This window comes from Mastigoproctus giganteus, chromosome 12 (assembly GCF_048544385.1).
Source record: "Mastigoproctus giganteus isolate SK-2022 chromosome 12, ASM4854438v1, whole genome shotgun sequence".
Taxonomy (NCBI): Eukaryota; Metazoa; Arthropoda; class Arachnida; order Uropygi; family Thelyphonidae; genus Mastigoproctus; species Mastigoproctus giganteus.
The window spans coordinates 48,943,888-48,968,793 of NC_143586.1; the positions used below are offsets into that span (position 1 = coordinate 48,943,888).

A 24,906-nucleotide genomic window follows, 5' to 3' on the forward strand; every position below is an offset into this window, starting at 1 on the left:
ATACCATCCAACACAGTGCCCTTCGCACTGCTCTGGGCGCATTTAGAACATCCCCTGTTCAGAGTCTGTATGTAGTGGCACACGAACCTCCACTTCACCTTCGAAGGAAAATGTTGCTTCTAAATTATGCAGCTAAAATTCAAAGCCTTCCAGACCACCCCGTTCGACCGTTGCTTTCCAACCCTGAGTGGACAGCATTCTATAACAGTAAACCGACTGATAATAGACCAACTGGCATTAAATTAAAAGATTTGCTTCACACCTGGAATATTGATTTTGATAACATACTTCAAGAGAGCGATATTCCTGACCCACCCTGGTCTGTAAATCTCCCTCACTGTGATACTCACTTTCAGCAATGGGGAAAGAACTCCCTGGCAAATGAAAATATCAAACAACTACATAAAGAACATGCCCTGAACAATATAAAAAGCTACCAAATAAATACAGATGGCTCAAAAACAGGTTCTGCTGTTGGTGCCGCAGCTGTCTTTCCCTCTTTTACAGTCTCCATATCACCACCAGTTGAATGCAGCAGTTATACTGCTGAGTTATATGCAGTCAAACTAGCCTTACAGAATATTAACACTCTCCACAATGCTAGCAGTATAATATACACTGATTCATTGAGTGCAGTGTCTGCTTTGGGCAGTCAATTTTCAGTATCACGACTAATCAAAAAACAAATCATTTGCTGTTTAAACCATCTACGAAGTAGGAATCATTCAGTGAAATTCTGTTGGATCCCTGGGCGTTCTGGTATCTTAGGCAATGAGAGAGCAGATCAGGCAGCCAAAAAAAACCAAACAGTACAACACCAGCAAATTAATTACCAAGTACCATATAGAGATTATTTGAAGCATATAAAAAAAGTCTGTGTGTTTCAGTGGTCAGAAATATGGAAGGCACAAAGTAATAACAAGTTGCTCCAAATCAAAGAAGAACCAACCTTATGGATTTCCAGCTTCAGACAAAATAGACAGGAAGAAGTTGTACTGGCAAGACTAAGGATAGGACCCACGCACCTAACACATATGTTTCTACTAATGGGGGATGACCCGCCTCGATGCACGCATTGTACACTACCGCTTACAGTCAAGCATATACTTTTAGATTGTCCTCACTATTCCCATTTCAGAAGTACTTTCCACCCTCAATCACAACTGCAAGACCCGCTATCGCTTAACCACATGATTGGCAATAGTGCTAACCTAGTTACACTCTATACCTTTCTGAAGCAAATACATATATATGAATTCCTCTGATGCCAAAATGGAACACATTATATTACTTTAGAATAATAATATAGGACCTGGCACATTTTGGCCTTAGCTGCCCTTGTGCCCTTAAACACCAATACCAATATCTGACTGCACAATTACTCCCAGGTCCTTTTCATTTTCTACCACTTTAAGTGTAGTACCACACAGTTGGTACGTTTCTCTGGGATTACTTCTACCCATATGCAGTACTTTGCATTTGTCAAGGTTAAACTTCAGTTGCCACTACTTAGCCCATCTGCCCAAGCTATCTAGATCCTGTTGCAGTAGCATACTGCCATTAACAACCCTGCCAACCTTTGTATCATCTGCAAACTTCGACGCTAAGCCTGATATACCTTCATCAATATCATTGATAAATATACAAAACAACAGTGGACCTAACATCGAACCCTGTGGGACGCCACTAATAACATTAGTCCACGAAGAGCAGCACCCATTGATTAATACCCTATGTCTTCTCCTACTCAACTATCCTTTTATCCATTGTAGCAATTTACCCTTAATACCATTCTGCTTCAATTTGTACAATAGTCTTCCATGCACAACAGTGTCAAAAGCTTTCCTGAAATCCAAATAAATGATATCAAAATTACTTTTTGCATACAGATCACAATAACTAATCAAACCACATTTTGATCGGTTATTGTGACCACATCATAGTGGCCAGTCAGTTTGTCGGACGGGACTTTCCCTTAACAAACCCATACTGTGTATGAATTATTGCTACAGTCTTCTCTAGATGATTCTAAAATGCATCTTTGCCAGTGACTCCGTTCTTTTACCCGGTACAGAAGTTGGACTGACTGGTCTGTGATTGCTCGTGTCGCTCTTCGGCCCCCTTTGTGAATTGGGGATACATTTGCACATCTCCAGTCCGTGGGGACCTCCCCTGAGTCCAAGGATGCTCTCATAATTATGGCTGTGAGTTTGCTTAGTTCTTTGCCGCCTCCTTTAATATAACTGGATTGATCCTATCCACCCCAGGTGCTTTTCTTTTGTTTAACTTCAACAATTTCTCCTCCACTTTGCTCTCAGTTATTACAAAATCGTTAAGCACCCTGCTACAATTTGAAAACCTTCTGCCATTTTCAAACCTTAATAACTCCTCATGTGTGAATGTAGATGCCAAATACTCATTCAGTTTATCAGCTACTTGAGCAGGATCATCAACAGTCGAACCATCGATGTCAAGTGGACCAATCAGATTCATCCCCTTCCTTTTAGAGTTTATATAAGTAAAGAAATGTTTGTTGTTTTTCTTAGCATCTTTTGCCAAAGATTTCTCGTGATCTGCCTTCGCCTGCTTAATCACCTTTGTGACTTGATTACAGATTAACTTATATCTGCCATAGGCTTCTGAGTCGCTTGATAATTTATATGCATCCCATGCATTTTTCTTCTCTGCCACGAGTCTCAGTTTATTTGACAACCATTTAGGCCTAAACCTTGAACAATATTTCTTAATAGGTATGAAACGTTTAGTAGCTTCCACGATTAATTCCTTGAATGCTTCCCACTTAGAATTTGCTGTTGGTAACATCATCAGTTGATTCCATTGTACAGAATTAAAAACCTACATCCTTCCTAAAATGAGGCCTCCAGACCTGTATACAGTACTCAAGGCGTGGCCTGACCATTGCCTTATACAAAGTGATAAATTATACAATACATAAATTGCGTTGATTGGTAACCGAATAAAAGCGTGAATTAATTAATTAATTAATTAATTAAATCGAAAAACAATATACGTCACGAAAATCCAAGCACATAAAAAGCCAGTTAAAACACTATTATAATAAAATGTCAACAAGCATGAATGTATTCATTGTCTCGGCAAAGCAATGAACCCAACATTGGCAATCTGTATACGTTGGTCTTGATTAAACATTTCCCAGATGTTGTCAACGAACTGAGCAACACCAAATGTTCAGTGCAGCACACAAAATAAGAACTTGTGCAGCTTGGGACAGCCAGCTAGCTCCATCCCACATAATTAGAAAGACGCATCATTCCAGCGCAGCAAAAATTACAAGTGTTTCTCCACTCTCGCCAATTACAGCTTTGCGAAACAACGCACGTTTCTCTTCCCTCCCCCTCCCCCAATCTATTCATATCTGCGGGACTATAAGAATAGACACTAGCAAACCACAAGAACACCATCCAGTCACATCAACACACAGAAACTCTTAATAGTATTAAACACAAGGAACCGCACTGTAGACTACACAAAGATGCCATATGAGCATCTCTTTTAAAACCAATTTTATTTAAAATTGCAGAGTGTGTAGGTTCAGAGCAAGTATTACACTCTTCAATACTTAATTTGTAATATTTTAAATTTATTTATTTTGTTTGCTTATTTGTCCAGGAGCAACTTGCTGATTGAATGAGCAAGTAAATATTCAGAAGCATCTTTTACAAAAGCCAAATCATTATTATTATTTATAATGATTTATATAAAACTAATTAGAACGATTAAATTTTTTAAAGTAATTTCTAATTACCAGATCATAAAATTATAAATCCAATTAATTTTAATCATATATTGAGCAAGCTGCAATTCGCAAGATTTTATTTGTTATCTTTTGGCTGCAATGTCGCCGATACTCCTAAAACCCAACAACAACAATTTCCAGAGGATCTTACCCGCCTACCTTTAACCCATCCACGCTACTAGGTTATTACTAACTTCTTTCAATAAAAACTACAGCGCGAATTGCAAAACGAACATTAGAAGATGCATATTACCAGCCAGCATCCATTAATGATCTCTACTTTTGGTCTCTGGTCCCATTGAGTATTTCCTAAAAATTTGACTCCTTTTCACTGATCATCCAAGGCTTCGAAGATGCTATCAGATGTAAATATCAAAAAGTACCACTTCTGAAAGGGTTTCTATGATTCTTCCACTTCAATCAAATAAGGGATCCATCTGATTCGCTCTTTTTTTCTATTCGAGTACGAGATGAACTCCTTTCCCCCATTTATAACTTTCTTTATTGGCGATTTCTGGTACTTAGCTTTCTCCAATTTTACACAACCTATGGTTTTTGTGACATGAATTTGTTCGCAGTTGTCAATAACTGTCCCACATTTATTTTGCTCAATTAAACCTCCATCAACCATCCAGAGGTTCAAACGAGGCCTTCAGGATAAATCCATTGAATGTTTTCTCATAATGAATTCGAACTGAAGAAATACTCCATAACTACCTAAATTTTACATCAAATCGTACTAAACATTAATAACCTCCCTAATCCATTAGTATTCCTAAAAGATATTAAAATATTTCAGAAGTATGCTTATATTTTTAAATTTATTTTAAATTCAAATTTAAAACTAAATTGTCTTTGATGTAGTTCAAAATACTGTAGTTTCTCCAGCAGTACTAGCAGTACTTCCTAATAAACTTTATGGTTCATGAGACTGTTGTTGAGTTTTAGACGCATCAGCAACTTAGGTCATGCGCCTTATATAATGTCTATAAATTGCTTGTGTTCTGTGGTCGATTTGCTGGACGAAAAACCCAAGTTTTCGACAGAAAACGCCATGCTACCATCACCTGAGACCGACTAGCTCAGCCACGGTGTGAAAAAGAACCACAAAAATCAAGAAGGAACCAGCAAATTTTGTAATCAAACCTGTAGCTATTATAATGAGAGCATTCTTGGATTCAGGTAATGCCCCTATAGACCTGTCATTTTGAATTTTGGGACAAAGAACATTATGGAGTCCTCCTTAGTTAAGGGTGAATATAAGACCGCTATGGAATTATAAGGAATCAAAGCTGGCTTTGTTAAGGGCAGATCATGTCCAACTAATTAGCTACTGTGAGGTTGTAAGTAAAGAATAGGATAGAAGGAATAACTCAGACTTCACTAAAGCTTTTGATACAGTCCTACATGAATGATTGTTGTATAAATTTGAGAAATGTGACATTAAGATCAAGTTACCGCTATGGATAAAGAGGAGGTTGAGTGGCAGAAGTCAGAGAGTGGTCTTAATGGATTCATGTTATGAGTGGTGTCTCACAGGGTTCGGTGGTTTTTGGCCCCTTACTGTTTTTAATATTCCTTAATGATATTGAAGTAACTGTTTCAGGTTTAACGTCTAAGTTTGCTGATGATACAAAGGTGGGCAGTGTAGTCAATCGCAAGAATCAAGCTATGCTATTTCAACAAGACTTAGATAAATTATTTGAATGTGCTGAGAAGTGGCAGCCGAGATTTAATGCTGGAAAATGCAAGGTCTTTCATTTGGACAACAGTAATCCTAGAGTAGCTTACCACTTGGTTGTCACCAAACTCAAGATCGTAGATAAGGAAATCGATTTAAAAGTAATTATACATTCTACACCTGAGACCGACTAACTCAGCCAAGGAGTGAAGCTAGAAAGGGTACAGAGAACAGTGACATGATTGGTTAAGCTCACAACGAGGTACTCTTACCAAGAGAGACTTAAGTTTTGTAAGCTGCAGTGTTGGGAAACCAGGTCTTTGCGGTGACCCGATTAAGGTTTTTAAGACCTTGTGAGGTTTAAGTAAACTAAATGACGAGCGAAGTTTTATCATCAGTTATGTGACATACACAAGGCACATATCGAGGAGGACAATATGGACTATGTCTGAAAATTTTCTTTAGTCAAAGAGTTATTGACTGTCGGAATAAATTCCTGTTACTCATGTGGAGGTTGAAGGTTATCTAAGTTTAAGGAGGGACTGGATAAGTACTTGAAAGAATTTTATTTATATTTTGGCTGGTGCTACATAAGCTAGCTTCTTTAGAGCGATGAGAACATTCCCCTGATGAACTTGAAGTAATGAAATCCGAACTTAAAAGTCAACTACTGCGCTTGACTTTTAGGTTCGTATTAAAGAAGGGGATGGGGAAAACAAGAACTGAAATAAAATAAACTAATTCTTACCTTTGAATTCAGTTCTTAAGTCAGCCAATTGTTGACGTAACTTCTCTTCTAAAGGCGATTCCAAAGCCATAAAGACAGCACCTCCAATTAGGACGTAGATAATAAAAATTATAAGAAGTCCCGCCACCTCTTTCTTCGAAACGGCTATCCCCTGTAACAAGAATGTGCAAAGTTTACTGCATATCATCGTAATCTTTAACTAATAAATGCTTGGTTAATTCAAGATATTTTACTAAAAATGTGAAATAATACAACGCCAGTGTTATCTCTGCAATGAAATATCATCCATTTAAATAAAATTTAATATACAATAGAGTACCCTGCATTTTTCTATGCTAAATCTCTTTTGCCAACCAACCTGCCTGGCTTATCTAAATCTTCTTGAAGTAATATATCCTGATTAACACCCTGTCCACCCTTGTCATCATCAAACTTAGACGCCAAACTTGAAATAATTGCAGTATTTCATATTTAATTAATAAACATAAGAAAACAAAAGTGGTTCAACATCGAACACTATTCATAACATTAGACAGAGAAGAATGTCAATTTATGACCACACTGCCTCCAACCACTTTACCATCCCCTTATCCATAGTAGTAACTTGCCCCTAATGCCACATTTCTTCAATTTATACAACAACTTACAAGTAGTACAGTATCAAAGGCTTTACTGGAAATCTAAGTAATGATATCAAAATTATTCTTTGCATCCAAGTCAGTTGTAACAACCACTTAGCAGCTAACCAGATTGGTCAGGCATGATCTCCCTTTAACAAACCAATGCTGCGGACCTTCCAGTCCTATCAAGGTGATATTGAATTACTTCTTGAACTAACGATTCCATTAGTTTACCTGACGCAGGTCAAACCTACAAGTGTATAGTACCTTTGACCTACCCTTGTGAATAGGAGATGCATTTTCACATCTCCAATCTGCAAGTACTTCTGAATTCTCAGTCAGTAGTAGAGTTTTAGGAGCATCAGCGACTAAGGCCATATTGCTCTGTGTATATTGTCTGTAAATTGAGTGTGTTCTGGCCCTCGTGGGTAGCACAGTTGGTAGGATCGCCGTCCTCCCCACATCGGCTGAAAAAGACCTGAGTTCGAGTCCCGTCGATGTCGTGAGGAATTTTTGTGGTCCTTTTTCACAACGTGGCCGTGTTAGTCGGTCTAGGAGAGGGTAGTATGGTGTTTTCTCCCTGAAACTCGGGTTTTTCGTCCAGCAAACAGAAAATCGACCTCAAAACACACGCAATTCACAAACACTATAGATAGAACAATATGGCCTTAGTCGCTGATGCTGCTAAAATCTTACTAAGACAACAACAGCGTGTGTTCTGTGGTCGATTTTCTGTTTGCTGGATGAAAACCCGAGTTTCTAGGAGAAAAAACCATGCTATCCTCGCTGAGACTGACTTACTCAGCATGTGCAAAAGGGTTATAAAAATTCTTCACGTCATTGACTGGATTCGAACTCGGGTCTTTCCACCCGGTGTGGAGAAAATGGTGATTCTACCAACTGTACTACCACAAGGGTATCCTGAATTCTCTTTCTCCTTTGATTATTGCAGCTCAATTATCACTTTTGATATACAGTAATTGGATAGCTTGCATTAGTCCCGGGTACTTTGATCGCTTTAACTTCAACAATTCCTCTTCCAGTTTCTTTTTAGTTATTATAAAACCATTCACTTCAAGTCAGTGTTAGGACGAGTAATTATGACATTGGTATCCACTGGACAAATGTGGCTCATTCCTTTTCCCTTCTAGTGTTAACATAACCAAGAATTATTTTCTAGTTTTCTTTGCACTCTTAGCCAAAGACTTTTAGTAGAGGCATATGGCACAAGAAAGCAAGCTAATACAGCATCAGCCCAGAGGGGAAAAAAATCCCATTTCACACATTCATTTGGTCTAAAAGGTTGTCCAGTTCTTCCTTAAATTTATTTAAGCTGCCAACTTCCAAAACGACAGATGGAAGTTTGTTCCAGCAATCTTCAAGAATTAGATTCTAATCATCCAGCTCAGAACCCTGGATGTGCCAAGCCCATACTCACCAGATATGAGCCACATCGAAGGGATTTTAACTTAGGTCTTTTACACCTGGTTTTGGGAGGACGATGATTCTACCAACCGTGTTACCCACGAGGGCTCGATTTGGGAAGCGCTAAAAAATCCTAACGTTAAGTTAAATATATGCTTAGAATTAGAAAGACATGAATTATTGCCAGTATATTTACAGATCTCAAATTAAATTCCGCAAGCGTCTGCATAAATCCCAGAAAGCAAACTCAGTGATAGTAATGCAAATCCAACAAACAGCTTAGACTAATATTGTTCATTGCATCCCTCGAATTATTCGACATTTTAATTAGAATATAATCCAGGAAAGATTCTAAACATGTGCAGGGCTTAAAGAAAAAAAGTAAGGTAAAATATCTAAATAAATAAATAAATAATCTTTATTGATATACCGAATTACCAACAAATGTAGTATACAATCCCTTCAAGACGTGGCGAGAAATTTAGCAAAAAAAATACGACTGAAAAAATGAAAATAATAATCCGTACAAAGTACAACAAGAAAGGATACAAATCATAATGAATTAATGTTACACTTCAAGAAGTTATGTACACTTATCCGATTACTCAAGGGTCTTTTACAGGTGGTACTACCAAGGTTTGTGGGTGTAGAATCTTGCATTGATAATTTTTGTTCATCGCAAAGATTCTGTCACAGTCTAGGGTTTGGACAGTTGAAAGCATAATTGCAAAGTTCTTCTATGTTAATAGATGCAATGCAGCAGCTGCTCTTCGTGAATTTAGACGCTGTAAGAACTTACGTCAAGGTCCTTTATCAGCTGCGGCAGTTAGAAGAATGATTAACAAATTTGAGGAAAATGGGTCCTTTGTTGTTAAGCCTGGAAGAGGAAGGAAGTCTGTTTCACCTCAGGTAGCAGAGGAAGTTGCAACGGCTATCGTGGACCGATCCATGGATACAGCTGCTGGAACTAGTGGCAGCGCACGGGGAGTAGCGAGGCAATTGGATGTCCTATATTCCACTGTGTGGGAAATTCTTCGGAAACTAATCCACTATTGTCCATACAAGATCAGTCGTCAGCGGCAGCTACAAAGATATGATCCTGAAAAACGAATCGCATCTGCTCTAACGTTTTCGGACGATGCTTGGCCATTGAACATTCTTTGGGGAGATGAGGTCCATTTTTATCTCGATGAGACTATCAACACTCAAAACTGCCGAATATGGGCTTCAGAAGCACCGCATGCTATTCAGCAAATCCCATTGCACCCGCCGAAAATAAGTCTCGTGTGGCGTGACTTCAAATTTCATCCTAGGGTCATACTTTTTCGAGGAATTGCGCCCAGCAGGAACAGCCACCTGTTCCGTTACAGCACAAAGATATCATCACATGCTGAGCAGTTTCATTATTCCTCAATTGCAGCAAAGAGGATGCCTGGATGAGACAATTTTTATCCAAGATGGGGCTCCTCCTCATATCGCACGACCAGTACAGCAGCTTCTCTGGCATCCCTTTACTGCAGAAAGAGTGATTAATCGTTTGTTTTCCATTGCATGGCCACCACGTTCGCCTGACCGTACACCGTGCGATTTTTGGCTGTGGGTCACCTCAAGGCCAATGTTTATCGAGGAAGTGTCCCTAACCTGGCTGTCTTAAAGGACAAGGTAACGCAGCATGTGCGGAACATTACTCCAGAGATGTTGCATTCTGTAGTCGAGCACACCGTGCATCGAATGCAATTTCTGGTCTATAACAATTGTAATCACATCGAAAACCAACTCCACCATCAGCGACATCATTGTAGTGTATGGAATTCAAACATTCGTGGACTATTTCTATTTAAAAGTGCTGTAACTGGATAGGATTACTGGAACATTCTTGGTAATAAGTTAATGCCTCAACTTGATGGCCTGGAAAGCAAACTTGACTAGATTATGAAAGATGGCGCACCATCGTTCGATACTTGTTGAATGAAAATGTTTTTCGCTGGACAATTAAACAAGAAGACAAACAAGACAAGAAGACAAACTCATCATTAAATAGCATAAAACTTACCAATTTTGCTGTGTGACACTTTTTTTTCTTGGTGTCAACTGAACATATGGAGCCATGCTCACACCTCCGCAAAACAGGATACTAATGAGCGTGTATAAACTTCCAACGCCGTATTTATAGAAACGGCTGATGCAATACCTTGCAATTACTGTCTGATGCAATATAATCGTTATCTGACGCAATACCTTTGCTTTGCGACGACAAACAAAATGGCTGTAATCAAACAATATCTTATACGTTTCACTACAAATGTTGTTTTTTTTAAGGTGATGCAGTTTTTTTGTACGCCACTGTAACTTAAGGCCACTTTGCAACCAGTAGGCAATCTGTCAGAACTTGCACACAGTTTAAGACCCAGGGATTTAATGTCATCTGGTATTTAAATTAATACATTAAGATAATTAAAAATTATTTCAAATTGAGAACACACTTGGAGCAGTAGCAGTCATTAGTCAAACAGTGGGGACCAATTGGAGTAACAGAAAATTGCAACCAGACCGTAGATACCTGGTAAAAATATACTCGTGTGTATGACAAAAAGAAGCGGGAACTTGTTAATACCAATCTAAGAATGGTTATCAAGTTGATAGCAGAAAAATTGGAGATGGTCAAAGGTTGGTTTTTAAGGTGTATCATCAACTCAGGCCATATTGCACAGTATATAATGTCTTTTAATTGCGTGTATTCTGTGGTCGATTTGATGTTTTCTATAAAAAATCCGACATTCCGGGAGAAAAAACCATGCTACCTTCGCCTGAGACCGAATAACTCAGCCACGTTGTGAAAAACCCATGAAAAATTCCTCTCGTCATCTACGGCACTCCAATCTTTTCCATCCGGTGTTGGGAGGACGGTGATTGTTCCAACTGTGGGCTACTCTTCAGTGAAGCATATAAAAGAAGTTATTCGATTTTTCTTATTAACGTATACATTTTGAATATAATTATAAACATTTGTCCCTGATCGTTCTCCCTGACGTGTACACTTGTATTCTCTATCTTATAAACTTCTGATTCTGTGTGGCCGTTTACCATTCTTGAAATGGTAAAACTGCCCTTGTTTGTTCACAAAAAAATTCCCCCGGAATCCTATAATACTGAATGAATTTATTTTCGTTAAAACTTTAAATAGGTTAAGGAAGATCCATTAGACTCGCTGCCTAATGCAGCTACCCGCTGACTGCAGATTTTACAGATCTCAAAAGCCCTCCTTCCACTTCCTGCAGTTTATCTTTCGTTAAAGCCGTGAACTTGCCATCAGTCTTACAGAAGTTCGCACTATTTTCTTTGTCGCAAGTCTCTATCCGTATGAGAAATTGTGACAGTAACTTGATGATCCCTACATTATTACGATTACCTGAAATACAGAAATAGAATGCAACTGTAGGCAGGGGTTGTCATTACTGCGTCCAGCACGTGAAGTAGAGATAAGTCCTCGAAGACTGGGGACGTCAATCACACCGGTAATCATCTGATAAAGAAGGATATTCCTGGATGCAATGTGAACTATCCAGGGAGTGATATTTAAGTTGGTATATAAAACAATCCTGGAGATGGTGAATGTACCTGGTTAACCAGGGTGGTTAGAGGACTTGTTCTCGGTACCTCTGCGCAATTACGGTGCGCCTACCAAATACATGAAGAGGGGTAGGGCCATTGATCCTTATTCTGCCCCACACAAGAACTCCTCCACCATAATTGCCCCTTTCTGTGATGTTGGAGAGAAGGTACCGCCATCCTCGTTGTCTCCAGGTAAAATAACGGCTGGAATCTGTTTTTGGCTAAATCGGGACTCCTATTTTATTGTGAACAATGTGCCGAACACTCAATAAAATATTCAAGTAAAGCATTTTGTTCTGTTAATTTTGTCGAGTGGTGTAGTTCATCTCACCCACAAAAATTGAGCACGTAATTGATGGTAAAAATGAATACACGATATAAGTTAAGGTATATAACTTAAATCTTAATTAAAAACAGCAGATAGGTGGAAAAAATGAGAGAAAAATAAGCCAAAATAATAAAATTAATAATATAAATAAATATTATACATTAATGGAATAGTTTTGTCTCGCGCAGCCATTGTTTATCGTGGTTACAAGCATTTCCGTTAGGTGGCGTGTATCGTTGAGTAATGAATTATCCGAGATGTGTCTTACAAGGGTAACAGATGAAAACACATCCATCCAGATGCGAAGACAAGGAGCTGTGGCGGAAGTACAAGAGAAACACTCTCAAATATCAAAAAGAGAAAGATTTTCATATCGTGTCATGCTAAGTTCGTTCGGTGTGCGCCAACGGATTTTGCTACAGCTGTTTGTCGCTCTCAATAAAGCTGAAGCAGTTGGCAGGGCAAATGGAAACAAATCCCCGGATGTTAGGAAACTTGAGTGGCAATATCTGAAACAGAAAACCAACTCGCTAAATTTAATAACAAAATGAAATGGGAGCAACATTTGGTAGGCATTTTTACAATTTAACAGACGTTGATCTAGCATCTGTCACGTTAACGAAAACTGAAAGGGGAAACTGGGTTAATCGGACACGAATGGAAGGATTACATTATTAGCGTATTAGGAGAGCTTTCAACAGCTCGCAACTTTCAACATCCCTATTGTGATTAATTTAATAAAAGAATGAAAATTAAGCGTTCTGATATTATGTTTCCGAATTTTAGAAGGTACACCTGGTGGTTAAGCAGTTATGGAGAAGCACATTTCGGTAAATATTAAGCAGAAACTGTCTTCTCCTTTCGACTGTTTCAGCAAAACAAATTTGCCTTTACAACGAGTTGTTATGATATTGGTAAATGAGGGACCAGTTAGTCCTGAAACATGACTAATTGGTTCCTATCGTAGCAGTCTCATCTTTTAAACAAATGGATAGTTAGCCTTTCGGGGAGGCCACCTGTTTGAAAGTAGTGCGATACCGAGGAAACTGTTGCAAATGGCAAGTTTGTTCTGCTAGATTTAAAACCATTTCGTTATCCAAGCAGTTTAAGTCCTGTTGGCATCAGAAAAATATTTTCTGTAAATTGGTTGTGTTCTGTGGTCGGTTTTCTGGGCGAAAACCTTGAGTTTCCAGAGAAAAAAACCATGCTACCCTCGCCTGAGACCGACTAACTTAGCCACGTTGTGAAAAAGGCCCTTAAAAATTCCTCAAGTCGTCGACGGGACTCGAACTCGGGTCTTTTTCACCAGGTGTGGGAGGATGGCACTACCAACGAGGGCAGTGGTCTCAGACAGTTCTTAAATTCTATGCAGTTGGACCAACTGATGATGTTACCAACAGCAAATTTAAACGGGAAACATTCATGGAAGTAATCGTAGAAACTAGTAGACTTTCATCAATTTTTCATACCAACGAAGAAATACTGTTCAAGGCTTAGACCTAAACGGATGTCAAATAAATTGAGACAAGTGGAAGAGCACATAAGACTACTGCATAAACTGGAGCAATGTGGCATTAAGGAAAAGTTACTTCTATGGACAAAGGGATGGTTAAGTGGAAGAAGACAGAAAGTGGATATTAATCGGCACTCTTATCAGTGGAGTCCCCTAGGGTCCACTGCTGTAAACGTTCATCATAACTGTCTTCTCCTTTCATCTGCTTTAGCAATCCCTTTATACAAGTCCATGGTTAGGCTGCATCTTGGGTATTGTATACAGGTCTGTTGGCCTCACTTTAGGAAGGATATAGAACTGCTGGAACAAGTGCAGAGAAAGGCAGCCAGATTGGTGAAGGGAACAAAAGGTTGTTCTTATTGCAGCTTCTGGAGATTAGGCACCTGCGGGATGATCTAAATTAGGGGCTTTTAGGCTTTGAATGGATTGAGTAAGTTGAATGTGAATGGAATCCTTCCTCTTGCTGAGATTACACTCATGAGGGGGTACAAATTCAAGTTGAGGAATTATGGTTGCAGGATAGATGAGCGGAAGTTTGCTTTCAGGCAGTGGGTGTTGATTGTTGGAATAGACTTCCATCAGTTGTGGAAGTGAATGGTTTGAATAAATTTAAAGAAGAACTTGACAAATTCTTGCAAAGTTGTATCCTATACCATTTAGCTATACGCTTTGTTGTTATAAATTAATATATTTATATATATATTTTTTGCTAACTTTGAAATATTTGCGCTCTCTGTCTCTGTTATTCCTTATTGCAACCATTGATTGATTAATATTTCTTGAACTTACAATGTTTATTTTTCTATAAATTATGACAACCTTTACTGTACTCCATTTTTTGAGTTCAAAAGTGAATAGTAAATACTCAACCATCATGACCAAGCATTTAATATTAGAAAAAAAAGGTGTCGAAATATTTTTAAAATTTAATAACTAACGAAATAAAAGAATGATTCTTTAAAAGAAAAAATTTAAATTTTATTTTGAACAAAATATGTTTATATAAAAATTTATCTCATATTTAATGTAAAAGAGATTATTTTTTTATTTTACGAAATAAAAATGAAAAGTTTATATCACAACGATGATCTCACGTGTCTTGAAATCTAGTTCTAGGACTGGAAATTTGCCAAAGAAGAACGTTACAGATGATTGTACAAGGTGGTGATTAATATAGATTAATCGATTATTTGGTGATTAATAGATTATTTGTCGATTAATCGATTGCTATATTATTTGTAGATTAATTTCAGCTTTATGACACTGTACACAGAAAATAAATCCAGAAGCAAAACATTTAAATTAACCACTTGAAAGATAATTGCACCAGGGTAACGAAGGGGCCCCATTACCAAGAAAGGCTTAAGTCTTGCAAATTGCAGTGTCTGGAGACTAGGCACCTGCGAAGTGAATCTCATTGAGGTATATAAGGCTTTGAATGGGTTGAGCAGGCTTAGTTCTTGTTCTAACATGTTCGTTTACCAAATTTCAGCTTTATTTTAAGGACCAGTCAGGTTTTCACCTGTAGCTTCTCATAGGAGTGGCATGGATATGGGAAAAAGCATACCAAAGGAACCTCGTGAGGTACAGAAATGATGAAGGAAACAACACGGTACAATGGGACTTTATTCAAAAATGGGAACATAGCACTGGCTGCTATGATACAGATGCATCACTGCCAAAGATGGAACAAAGGGAAGAGGTGGTCCTCAGTACGAGATATGGCCACCCCTAATGTCGATGCACGCCTGTTCGTACTTAGAACAATGTTGTTGATAAGTTCTTGCGGTAACATAGTCCATTCCTCTCTCAGCACCATCTTCAGCTGGTGAACATTTTCTGGTGGGTGTGGACGTGCCGCTAGGCGTCTTCCCAGAGCGTCCCATATGTGTTCGATGGGATTTAGATCGATGGAACGGGCAGGCCAATCCATAAGAACAATGTCCTCACTTTCCAAAAGCATATCAACAGCTGCAGTGCGATGGGGTGTGGCGTTATCATCCATAAACACGAACTCGGGGCCAATGGCACCTCGGAACAGACACACATGGGGAAGGATTACCTCAGTACGGTAGCGTGCACCGGTTACAGTACCGCCTTCCAGTATCTGAAGTTGTGTACGTCCATCCAAGATAACACCTCGACCGCCATATCGATCCCTTTCAGTGATGTTTGCGGGGTGATACCGTGTGCCAACCTCTCGCAAGATTAGCTAACGTCCAGAATCGCTGCTGAGACTGAATCTACTCTCATCAGTAAAGAGTACCTGAAGTAAAGATTTTGTGGTTGTAACCTTTAGACATTGTCCTTAAGTTTTGCACACCAGTGTATAACCAGCACATAATCCTTCTACTGTGAGTGTTGAGGGAATTCCAGTCCTGCTTAAAGGTATAAAATTTCCTCTTATAGTTTTTAATAATACTCTGTGTATTCTTTATCACGAACTTTTTATGCGGGAAAACTTTTTACCCGGGAAACTTCTTACACGGGAAAATAATACATTACAACATACAGAGTTTAAATTGGGACTTAAGAAACCAAACCTAGTACAGAGGAAAACTTCTTATGCGGGAATTTCTTATCCGGGTTGTACTGTATATATAAAATATCAAAATAATACAAAATTTTGATTTTAAAGAGTAAATAGTATTAATTAAAAATGATATATTTCGATATAAAAAATATTTAATATATTTTGATTTTACAACGTAAATAGTCTACATTTTTGTTATGGTTAAAAATATATTTCAACATCTTGAACAAGTTTTTCCCTTTCAACGAAACTACAATTTGCCTTTGCCATTCAACTTTTACTTTTAAGGCAAATTTCCGCACATCTATTCTACAACTGTCTTTCCTCAATTTGAATTTATGCCCAAACAGATGAATCCCTTCACCGTTGAACCTGCTCAAACCATTTAAGGCCTTGTACATCTCAATCAGATCACCTTACAGATGCCTTATCTTTAGACGCTGCAATTTGCAGATTTAAGCCTTTCTTCGTAAGGGTGGAGTTTCTTGCAACTCTACATCCTTTCCAAAAAGGAGGCCTCCAGACCTGTACGCAGTACTCAAGGCGTGGCCTGACCATTGCCTTATACAGAGGGACAATCACCTCCTTCTATATATCATTGACAAAACCCCATGACCTGCCCTGGCAGCCTGTCTGCATTGCTCAGAAAACTTCATATCTGACTGCACAATTACTCCCAGGTCTTTTTCATTCTCCACTACCATGAGTGTAACATCACCCAGTTGGTACATTTCTCTGGGGTTCCTGCTACCTATATGCAGTACTTTGCATTTGGCAATGTTAAACTTCAGTTGCCACTTCTCAGCCCACTTGTCCAACTGTTCTAGATCCTGCTGCAGTAGCACACTGCCAGGCTTTATGTCATCTGCAAACTTCGACTTTAAGTCTGACATACCTTCATCAATATCATTTATAAATATACAAAACAGCAGTGGACCCAACACGAAACCCTGATAGACTCCACTGATAACATTGGTCCACGAAGAGTGGTGTCCATTGATTTCCACTCTTTGTCATCTCCCACTCAACCACCCTTTTATCCATTGTAGAAACTTGCCCTTAATGCCATACCGCTCCAATTTGTACAGTAGTCTTCCATGTGCAACAGATGTTTTAAGATCTGTTGCAAATCTTAAAAATGGTTCCCTAGTCCATATTGTTTTAAATTGTTCTTTGGTCTTAATCCGGCAGTGAGAATTCTGAAAATAGAAAAGATTCATTGGATTCTACTATACTGACTTTATTTATTTGTTTCACCTCCCCCTCACCCCTCAACGTTTGGCATCTCGGCTCAGTGTTATCCTCGATACGGAGTAACCACCGAGAAATTCCTGTCGTATTGGCTACGGATCCTCTACCGTGTACCGAAGAGCGCGAAAAGTATCTCACATCAAAAGGAACGCCGACACGTACACAAGGATGGTGACGTTGTACGTTTGTTCCCGCTACTGAGGAGTTAGCGAAGTTTTAAAATTAGAAAGTTGGGAAATAGAACGAAGATTGGCAGGCGGACAGTTTCTCACGTGAACAAAGTGAGCGTGTGCAATACTAAGCGCCCCATCACGAATGTCAGCGAAGCTATCAATCTCTGTTCATTTCGCAAATCATAATCTCTCTAATCTCTCCTTTACACATTCCCACGATCCACCAACAACCATTATCTGAAATTAAGACAGTTTTGAAAAGGTATTTGGAACAATCACTTGAGTAGCAAGTGTTTGCTATTGCTTCTAAACAGGAAACAATCTGTTGAAACGCTACAGTAGGAACGTGGATGGAAAATACCCTGAACTAACTGTTTAGATTCTCAACACTATTTGGCCTCAGATCAAGTTGCATTCTTCTGATATCAAGAGGCTTTAAGAGAATTTAACTGCTTACAGGTAAAAAAATATTAGAAAGATAAATAAAAGGATCTCCATTATACAAACTCAAGTAGATGGGAATGAATTTTCGGCAGACATTCAAAATGAAGTAATCCAAAGTCTAGATGAGATGCAACTATGGCTGGATATCTGAAATCCACAAACAAAAGAAAGGCACCTGGGGTGGATGGGATCTATCTAGTTATATAAAAGGAGGCGGCAAAGGAAGTAAGCAAACACTTTGGCATAATTATGAGAGCATCCTTGGACTCAGGGGAGGTCCCCACGGACTGGAGATGTGCAAATGTATCCCCAATTCACAAAGGGGGATCGAAGGGTGACACGAGTAATTACAGACCAGTTAGTTTAACCTCTGTTCCGGGTAAAATAATGGAGTCACTGGTTAAAGATGCATTGCAGGATCATCTAGACAAGACTGCAGCAATAATTCAGACACAGCATGGGTTTGTTAAGGGAAAGTCTTGTCTGACAAATTTGATAGGATATTATGATTTTGATAGGATATTATATTATGATATTATGATTACAAAGGAACTGGATGCAAAAAATAATTTTGATATCATATATTTGGATTTCAGGAAGGCTTTTGACACAGTTGTGCATGGAAGACTGCGGCACAAATTCGAGCAGTGTGGCATTGGAGGCAAATTGCTGCTATGGATAAAGGGGTGGTTGAGTGGGAGAAGACAGAGAGTGGTAATCAATGGACACTGTTCATTGTGGACTCATGTTATTAATGGAGTTCCACAGGGTTCGGTGTTGGGTTCACTGTTGTTTTGTATATTTATCAATGATATTGATGAAGGTATATCAGGCTTAGTGTCCAGGTTTGCAGATGATACAAAGGTTGGCAGGGTTGTTAATGACAGTAATGGCAGTGTACTACTGCAACAGGATCTAGAAAATTTGGGCAGATGGGCTGAGAAGTGGCAACTGACGTTTAGCCTTGACAAATGCAAAGTACTGCATATGGGTAGAAGTAACCCCAGAGAAACGTACCAACTGTGTGGTACTACACTTAAGCTGGTAGAAAATGAAAAAGACCTGGGAGTAATTGTGCAGGCAGATATGAAGTTTTCTGAACAATGCAGACAGGGCAGGTCATGGAGTTTTGTCAATGATATATAGGAATTCTGCTAGCAGGGAGAAGGAGATGATTGTCTCTCTGTATAAGGCAATGGTCAGGCCACGCCTTGAGTACTGGGTACAGGTCTGGAGGCCTCATTTTAGGAAGGATGTAGATTTACTTGAGCGTGTACAGAAAGGGCAACAAGATTGGGGAGGGGAATGAAGGGATCCTCTTACCAAGAGAGGCTTAAGTTCTGCAAATTGCAGTGGCTGGAGACTAGGCACCTGCGCGGTGATCTGATTGAAGTGTATAAGGCCTTGAATGGGTTGAGCACGCTGAATTCTGATGGGATCCTTCCACTTTTTCAGATTACGAACCTAAGGGGGCATAAATTCAAATTAAGAAAAGACAGATGTAGAAGAGACGTGCGGAAATTTTCCTTTAGTCAGCAGATGGTTAATTGCTGGAATAAACTTCCATCTGTCGTTGTGGAAGTTGATAGGTTGAATACATTTAAGGAGGAACTGGACAGGCATTTGGAGGGAATGGTGTGATTTTTTTTTTTTTTGGCTGATGCTGCATAAGCTCATACACTTGCTTTCTTGCATCACATTCCACTACTACTACTGCAAGCCATGTATTTCTTTTATGAAGCGTGGATTGGCAGATTTGACCTATGATGGAACTATCTGATAATGTGATATGATTCTTGATGTGATCGACATTTTCTTTGTTTTGGACTATAAATTTTAGGATGAGAAGTGATGGTTACTCTAAGTCCAGAGAAGATGGTCTATGATACTTTATTGGATTTACTTCAAGGGGAATTGATTTCCAATGGATTTACTCCAAGGCAGATGAGTGCAATTCAACTGAGTAGCTTGCTTTGGATTAATTGCAATTTGGACAGGAACATTGATGGTTATTTTTGTAAGGTAATTGATAAAAACATTGCAGAGTAAAAGACCAACAGATAATTATCATATTAGAGCCACTCCACAGCTTTCTAATCTGCTAATGTGTATTATGTCCATAAATTGCGTGCGTTCTCTGGTGTCGATTTGCTTGTTTTGCTGGATGAAAAACCCGAGTTTCCAAGCGATGGAACCTTGCTCTCCACCCCTGAGACTTACTAATTCAGTCACAGAGTTGAAAAACCCTATAAAAGTTCCTCGCATCATTGAAAGGATTCGGACCCGGGCCTTTACCACCCAGTGTGAAAAGAATGGTGATTATACCAACTGTGCTGCCAGCTATAAGGAGAAAGTTTAACAGATAGAACAAGCAGAACCGGAAATGTTATTATACAAATGAAAGCATCCCGAATATGCAATAAGGTTACTTAAGTCTTTATTGTGAGTGCTCGTCGATTGCTGGTTGAATTTTGTGCATTTAACATTGAACGTGGAGTGTGGTACAATAAAGAGAACGGAATAAACTCAATACCTGGAGATAATTTTTAAATGTTACAATTGTTGAATATAATCCAGCAGGGGTGTTAACCTTAATAAGAATATTTAAAGGATATAAGTCCAAAGAAGAGCTAGTCGTCTGTGTGCCTCAGTAGCGGCTGGAGTATACCATTCTTCTAGAAGCTCGGATTTTAACCCCATTCGATTAGAAACTGTTATAATGGTTAAAGTCGGATGGCTTTTAGAACTACGCTCAAAAATCAGAAGAATATTTGGGAAGATATTATTACAGTCAAGGGCGTATGGTAGGGAGAGCTCTGGGGCTTTAAACTTCCATCAGAAATTTGTAGATAAAAAAAATTGTCTTAACAGACTCCTGTAAACTGAACAGAAGATGAGAGATCCTTCACAGAAAACTGGTTGTGATTCTTTGACAATAATTGCTCTTTGTTCAGTTTATTATTAAATTTCTAAATTGACTTAGCAGTTGTCTATTTGTAGTGGTGTCTAGGTAAGGGAACTGAGATCAAGCTGATAACAAACTCGGCATTGTGTTCAACCATTTGTTCTTTCTCCGTACAAGGTTGCAGAAATAGCGGTTCCTTTTATTTTTGGTCCTTTGCTGACAGGTGCCGTTTTCTTGGTGTTATAAATAGCACTCTGACAGGAAAACTGTTCCTTGATGTCTTTTTTTTTTTTTCTTTTACCTAAACCACTGCTGTTAAACAAGGTCGTGAGGTCTCTCCATCATACTCACAAACAGAATACACAATTAACGTTGTAATTCGTCAATTTGGAATGAGAATTCGGAATTCTTCACATAAATCAGATTAATGAAATAATTTTAAACTGCACAACTTTTCAGAAGAGAAATCATAAACTCCATGTTTGTTGTACAGTTATAAACTAAAGTTGAAAAGGTGCCTAGCCAATCCTCCTCGCGGGTAGCAAAGTGGATATAATCACCATCCTGACCACACCGGATGGGAAACCCGGATTCAAATCACGTTAATGACGCGTAGAATTTTTATAATTTTTTTTTTTCAAAAAGTGGATCGGTTAATCGGACTCAGACAAAAGTACTGCGTCTTTAATCATAGATTACATAATCTTTCTAACGCAGGATCATTGGCTGAGACCTCAGTAATTCAAGGGAGCTCGAGTCGTCAACGAATAGATGCCATTGAGTTGGGGACAATGGCGGAATGGTCATTAATAGTCAATGGACAAAATTGGGGGATAATGAAGAACTTCCAGTGATCACGGAGTCAACAAGGAATGGAAAGAGAGTTCATCAGCCATTTCAGTTAATACACTGTTGTTATAGGGATTTAGGCACATCAACTTAGACCATATTGCGCTGTATATAATGTCTGTAAATTGCACTTGTGCTGTGATCGGTTTGCTGAACGAAAAATCCGAGTTTCCGGGAGAAAAAACCATGCTACCCTCACTTGAGTTCGAGTCTCTTCGGTGATGGGACTCGAACTCACAGCGATTCTATCAACTGTGCTACCCACGAGAGCGATAAGGCTACAGATCGTGTTTCTAAGCACCTGTTTAATGGCTGGTGACAATTGACATTTATAGTTCCTCATGGCAAGATGTTTGCTGTCCTTTATGGTAGCTTAGTCAGCACAATATGCAATCTCTCCCATTGAACATACGTTACTAAAGACAAAAATACAAGCATTAGAATAATAATTTAAATTTATCCACAGTTCTGTGCCAACAGATGAATGAAAATAGAAAAGCAACACTGTGAAGTAATTTTAAGAATTTTTCTGCAAGTATCTATAGTACGATGATGTGGTACAGCAACATAACTTACTTTAATACTAAAGGAATTAAAAAGAAACCATGACAAGCTAAGCCAGGATACATTGCAAACACAGCTGAGTATACACACGATAGCTGTCACAGGAACATCATTTTAATGAGCGACAAAAATTGCAAATGTCTCCATGGTGTCAATGACTCACAGGGCTTTAGGTGGATCGTCCTAAAAGCCCAAACTACACCACTTCTTTTTTTTGTTTTCTTCCATTTCGTTATCGAAACACCTTGTTAGAGCGCCCTCTATTTTTAACTCTCCGAAATGTTCCAAGTGAGACATCTCCGGAAATCTAAACCCCTATCTTACGATAGGAATAGACTAAAATTAAGAGGAAGGGATGTAGCACACGCACGGTGGAAAGAACCAATGTGACACATTTAGAACTGAGCGTCGACTTACGATCTTTTTCGGCAGTAGGGGCTGATGTAACCGCTTTTAAAACGCTAAAAGAAGGAGTCAAAAATCAGGGTCTGTACGAGAGATTATACCCTCCTTTTCCTCCAATATTAACTGGGTCCAAAAGAAATGTTTCATCCTGTAGTCGTTACTAGGCAACCATCCATGGATGCGTTTTTAATCAAACAGGGACATTATGGAATATTCTGAAGCCTGGAACGTCAGAGAGGAGTGTTGAGAGACGGAGTGATGGAACAGGGGATTAACTACAAGGATTAAATTGCTGAGTTTCCCAAATTAGCCGCTGTTTGAATGGCTGGGATGTTCTGAAACCCCTCAAGTGCAGAAGAGATTTCATCTAAAGTTCCATGTGTCTGATGAACGTCATTGAATATTTCCCTACTATTATTAGAAGGAGAGGTGAAGAAACCGTAAAATGTGCGGCTATTCCTCATAAGGTAAACAGTCCAAAATATCCTCACATCACTCCTCAATGTCTCATATCCGGATGACAACCCCTCTTGCTTCTTAACGAGCAACACGGTTTTGAGTAGCCTATTAAAAAGCGTCACCTATCATTACGAAGAAGTCTGAAATGCTGTCTTTCAAGACTGAGAGCCGCTCGCGTTCAAAGAGAGTCATTTTGGCTTTGGCTAATTATTCTACCAGAAGAGGTCGAGGATCTTAAGACTGTGATCTGTTTACATTTTGTGTTCGCAACAGGTGCCGACCCTTACTTAGAATTCTGATGATTTGCGTATCTCTGTAGGTGGGAGAAGGAGGTTGCACCCTTTGGGCAAACACACACGCAGTTGATGCATTAGTTGTCACGTGACAGGAACAATTATTGAGGTTCGCTTCCGGATTTCTTTATTTAATACCAAACTCTTTTTCAGAACTAAATAGCAGCAGTTTCCTCGAGAAAGTAATGAACCAACAAGCAAACTAATGTGAAATTTCGTTCTACTGAACAATACACCAACAGAAGCATTTCAAATCACCTTTCAAGTCACTAAAAATAGATTTTTAAACATAAAAATCACTGGAGATGAGTCTTGAATCCATCACTACGATCCTGAATCAAACCAAGGAAATTCGCAGTGGAAGCTTAATGCATCACCACCAAAGAAGGCACAATCTGTGGCCTTTGGATAAGATTATAATGCAGTGCTAAAGAAAATGAATCATTAAGTGGGCCCAAGGAAGACCCGACTACAATGCAGGAGTGCATACAGCCCCAGTTGTAAAAGAAACTGTGGATTTAACATCAAATCAGTTCCGCATCCTGCCTTTAAATTAGATCTTGCATATTATGACTCTTTTTCTGTTTCTTAAGCTCGACAAATTTTTCATCAGACACTGAGATAATAAAATTCTTCTCTATTAAATGGTTTATTGTAGTCACACTATCATCTGTTCTATCAAAACTTTTGTTTACAAATTTATTTAAATACCTTTTATTTCCCTTAGGATAATTTTTTCCCTTAAATTTAAACAACTAATTAACAAACACAGAAGTTTGCGTATAAATTTCTGCATATATCAGAGTCCCAACTCACTGGACTATGATTTCCAACCACATATATCAGGGAGGAAAAGGTTGACAATTAGCGCCAGTTCAAGGAGATGATTCCACAGACTAATGAAGACCTCATTACATCAGTGGTGTGACACTTTTTCTCATTTTAAAACTTTTGCGGATGATTACAGCCAAAAGTTTACGCACATTGGCCAAAAAAAATACGAATCTTTATTCAGTATCGAATCGGGTCAAGTGGGAGGCACTGCATAGATTCTATTGATCTAATTATAACCATTCTTTCCAATATCGCGTAGCTGCGACATTGTTGCAGGAAGAGGAATTCGTTACCAAATAGCTCTCTCCAGAAGATCTCTTAGGATTGAGATCAGGTGAATGTGGAGTCCACGGAAGATGGTGGAAATCCGTGTCGTGTTCTCCGAATCATTCTTGTGCGATTCGGACACGATGCGCTGTTGCATTGTCATTCATAAAGTGGCCATCACCTTCCGGATAAAAGTAACATTGCAGAGTGCAGTATATCTGATA

At 38.8% G+C, this 24,906-nt stretch overlaps 1 protein-coding gene across 2 annotated transcripts in view; it reads right to left on the reverse strand.

The window, feature by feature from the left end:
* The window catches only part of LOC150077029 (potassium channel, subfamily K, member 16-like), a 106,282-nt gene that overhangs the window by 36,405 nt on the left and 44,971 nt on the right, over positions 1 to 24,906 (reverse strand). For both annotated transcript variants that reach the window (XM_090386272.1, XM_090386271.1), the window contains exon 2: positions 6,208 to 6,358. In XM_090386272.1, coding sequence (XP_090242398.1) covers positions 6,208 to 6,358 — 151 coding nt within the window. The remainder of the gene's footprint in view (positions 1 to 6,207; positions 6,359 to 24,906) is intronic.